This window comes from Fukomys damarensis, unplaced genomic scaffold (genome assembly GCF_012274545.1).
Source record: "Fukomys damarensis isolate Sample0158 unplaced genomic scaffold, DMR_v1.0_HiC HiC_scaffold_23, whole genome shotgun sequence".
Classification (NCBI taxonomy): Eukaryota; Metazoa; Chordata; class Mammalia; order Rodentia; family Bathyergidae; genus Fukomys; species Fukomys damarensis.
In genome coordinates this window covers 19,046,815-19,050,914 of record NW_022900935.1, presented here as the reverse complement: position 1 = coordinate 19,050,914, position 4,100 = coordinate 19,046,815, and the positions used below count along the sequence as shown (strand labels likewise).

The window sequence follows — 4,100 nt, the reverse complement described above, 5'->3', positions numbered from 1 at the left end:
GGAAGCAAGGGCCGGGGGGCGGGGGGGCCGCCGGGGTAGTACTTGGGCTCCCGGAGGTAGTCAGGAGAGCTGCACACGGCACTGGAAGTCACCACCAGGCCCTGGGGCTTCACACGCATCCTGACCTTGTCCTCCGAGGGCCGCCGGGCGGGGCCGGGGCTGACATGAGGGTGCGAGAAGCCGGGACCAGGACCTGCTCAGCAGGACAGGCAGAAGGTCACACACTGAGCACCCAAGCCCTCATCAGCCTCCCTGATCATAATGAGCCCCTGGACCCCTCCCCAAAGTCCTATCACCCTTACCGAACTCCAGGCCCAGCCCCAAGCCTAATTCCCTCAGGGGTCTTCAGCCTTCCCCCAAACATCCTATGCACAGTGAATCACTCACAGGCCCCAGTCCCATGTATGGACAAACAACTGGTACCCTTCTACACCCTGTCCGTGAGCTCAGGGAGAACAGGACCCCTGCCTTGGAGAGGGAAGATCATCAGCAGGGTGAGGTGACCACTCCAGGTCCAACTTAAGAGAGGCCAGAAAGTCCTCTCACAGATATGGCCTCACTCCTTTTTGTCCCCAACCCTGGGACTCCAGAAGAACCCTGGCCACTCACCCTCGGCTCTGCCGCCTGGGCTGTCACACTGGAGATCTCTGTGGGCAACAAGATAGGCAAGAGGAGATCTGAATTCTCCATGTGATTTGGTGGCCACACTTAACCCCTGCCCACCACCTGCCCACTGGCCCAGCCTCTTCCAGGTGCCACCCCAGCTCCCTCAGGGTTCCCTCCAGTGCGCATACCCGGCTGACCTGGGAGAGAGAGGGCCCCCGTGTTTGGGGGCTCTGACAATCGCTGGCTGTCAGCTGGGGGGTGCTGCAGAGCAACTTCGGCCTGAGCCCAGGCCTCGGGGCGTGGACAGCGCCTGGAAAGGACCATCGCAGCTCAGGTTTAGTGAACACCTACTTCGCACCAGGCAATGGGCTGGAAGCTGTCCAGGCATCACTTCATTTAATTCTTCATACCAATCCTGTGAGGTAGGGGCTGTTAATTACCCCATTTCACAGATGAAGAAATGCAGGCTCAGAGTGCAAGGACCCAAGTTCGATCCCCGGTACCAAAAAAAAAAAAAAAAAAAAAAAAAAAAAAAAAAGAAAAAGAAATGCAGGCTCAGAGATGAAGTTATATTGTTCATTCATATATTCATCGTTTATGGAGGGTCTACTATGCACAAGGACTGAGTAGACAGACATTGATCAGATAATCATAAGTGATTATATGTATATATATAATTATATCAGTGGGTTAAGAGTAAAGAAGAGGTAAAGAGCACCTGAAGTCAGAGGGCTAGTGATCAACTGGGAGTCAACAGTGCAAGCCCATACTTGGGGAACACGTTGTGTTACCAACACTGGGTCAAGTACTTTATATAGATTATCTTACCTAACCCCCTGCAAACCTGAGATCAATATAATTATCCTATTTTTACAGACTCTGTCTACTGGAGTGTTAAGCACCATGAGGGCAAGGATATCTGTCCCATTCACTGCAGCTTTATCTTCCAATGTCCAGAACACATGGCCCACAAGTTCAAAAAGATGTTTGCTGGATGGAGAGATGAACAAGTGATACACACAGAGGAATCAGTCCTGCTTTTTCCCTTGAGTCTCTTTCTTATTCTCCTGACCCAAAAGTGACCCAAGAAGGATGCTAAGGAAGGGAGAGAGACAAGAATGTGGGAAGGGACATTCTGCCTGACATTCCTCCCTTTCAATTTCACATTCATCAGAAAGACTCTCTGAGCTGAGGGTGATGGTGCACACCTGTAATTCCAGCACTCTGGGAGGCCGAGGCAGGAGGATCACAGGTTCAAGGTTAGCCTAGCCAATTTTGTGACTTAGTGAGATCCTACCTCAAACTAAAAACTAAAAAGGGCTGGGGATATAGTTCAGTGCAAAGGCTTTGGTTTCAATTACAAGTACCAGAGAAGAGAAAAAAAGAAAGAAAGGCAGGTAAGCAAAAAGACTCTTTCTGATGCCCTGTCCAGCCTTGGTCCAGCCTCTGCTATGTGCTTTCAGAGCCTTATCTATTTCCATAGTATTTATCGCAACTGTAATCAATTACTTGTGCGACTGCCTGTTTAGTGTGTCTCCCCTGAGAGGATGGGTTCTTCAGGGGCAGGGATCACATCTGTCTTGTTTACCTCTGTATCCTCTGACCCCAGGGCCTGGGCTATGGATGCTACATAAATATTTACCAACTGACTCCCTGAGCTGGTCAGGGCAGAGCTGGAATTTAGATCCATGTCTGCCTCCCAAGGGAACCGGGGGACTCAGGGCTAGGCTGATCCCAGGAGGAGGATTACAGGAAGCTGAAGGGGTCCCAGTTATGGCAAGGTTTTAAAAGAATGGCACGGGCTGGGTGTGGTGGTACACACCTATAATTCCAGCTATTTGGAAGGCTGACCCAGAAGGATGACAAGTCCAAGGCCAATCTGGGCCACTTAGCAAGACCCTGTCTCAAAATAAAAAAGGCTGAGAATATAGCTCAGTGGTAGAGTGCCCCTGGTTCAATCCTCAGTACAAACAAACAAACACTACTGGTTCTGATCACTGCCTGCTGTTTGTCTCTGATCTAGTGTTGGATCCCAGGGCCCACCCCTTTCAGACACACGTAGACCCACACTGGCTGCCATAATGCCCAGTGCTGTCACCCTAGAGAAAGACTGCAGATCTGACCTGAGGACAGGATGACACGGAAAAGGACACTCCTTTGCTCCTCTCTGATGGGCAGTGATTTGCTATTTACATGGTATCTTCACACATATGACATACTGAATCTTCACAGCTACTCAGGAGACACGCATGGCTTATTACCATCATGTTACACAGGAAACAGACCCAGAACTACAGTGAAACTTGCTTGAAGTCACACAGCTGTTCAGAGGCAAGCTTTCTAATTCTGCCCTTCAGGCCAAAGCCTCCTTCCACTCCCAGCTCCTCAAATTCTCCTTTAGCCACTTCTGGAAATGCTCCTTGTAGAGCTGTGGTCTAATTTAAGGCTGGAAGGAACCTTAAAATTATCTAAGCCATTGGCTTCCAAACCCTGGGCCTGGGGAAAAGCATAACATTCCAGATACCCAGGCCCTAGTCCAGGGGAGTCTGACTCACACATGTGAGGGTCAGCTGGGAATCTGTATTTTTAATCAGCTACCTCAGTGGATGCATTGTTCTAGTGCTGTTTCATGTCTTATATCACAGATGAGGAAATGGAAATGGGAAGAGGGAGACTGCCCAGAGCCACCAATGGCATGTGAAGGGCCCTTTTGTTGATCATCAAGGTGGACCAGTCCTTTGGTTACTGTCCCTCTCTGCAGGTCCCAGGCCTCAGCTTGCTCCTCACTGTCCCACCTCCTGGCTCACTCAGGACTCTCCTCTCTTCTGCCTGGCTGTGGGCCGGGCCCCTTCCAGGTCAAGCTCTCCCTGCTCCTAAACCTTGGAGCGTTGCTGCTGTTCTTGAACCATGGGTAACACCCTCACATAGGAGGGAAGGGGTTCAGGCTCTGGAATCCCCAAGTCCAATTTCTAACAGTACAGTTGACCCATGGCTCCTGATGCCCTCTTTGAGATGCTTCCCAGAAGCCACCACCCTTCCCTTACTGCAGACAAGGCTCACCAAGTCTCTCAGCTCTGCAGACCTCCCACTTGGGCCTGAGGGTGTGATCTTGGCAGAAGAGACAAAATGCCTCTCCAGTGGTTGCTTCTGTTCCACCCACCCGTGAAGACCTTTGGCCACGTCCTCCTGACTGTCCACTGCTCTTGTCTATGGCCTTCAGGATCTGAGGGAAGCAGCTGGCTTTCCTCCCCACCACACCCCAGAAGGCAGTCCTCTTGGCTCCCTCCCAAGGGTACCACCTAGCCCTGGTTTGAGAATGAAGTCAAAAGGGTCTTTCTGTCTGCCTGCTTGCTTCTGGGTCAGTGTGTCTGTGCTTGCCCACAGGGACAACAGCTGGCTGGGTGGTGGCTGGGGGCCCCAACCTGCTGCACACAGTGCTGGGAAGCACCAGCCCACATCCTTGAGTCCCCAGCCCCACCCTCCCCCGTGGGCGG

The 4,100-nt window shown here is 51.7% G+C and overlaps 1 protein-coding gene across 1 annotated transcript in view; it reads right to left on the bottom strand.

The window, feature by feature from the left end:
- Ahdc1 (AT-hook DNA binding motif containing 1) overlaps positions 1–4,100 on the bottom strand; it is a 38,981-nt gene that overhangs the window by 16,028 nt on the left and 18,853 nt on the right. The window contains 3 exon segments of the mRNA XM_019208835.2: positions 1–193; positions 610–647; positions 795–916. The exon segment at positions 1–193 is cut by the window's left edge and continues 1 nt beyond it. Of these exon segments, the coding sequence (XP_019064380.1) occupies positions 1–119 (119 nt within the window). The 5' untranslated portion in view covers positions 120–193; positions 610–647; positions 795–916.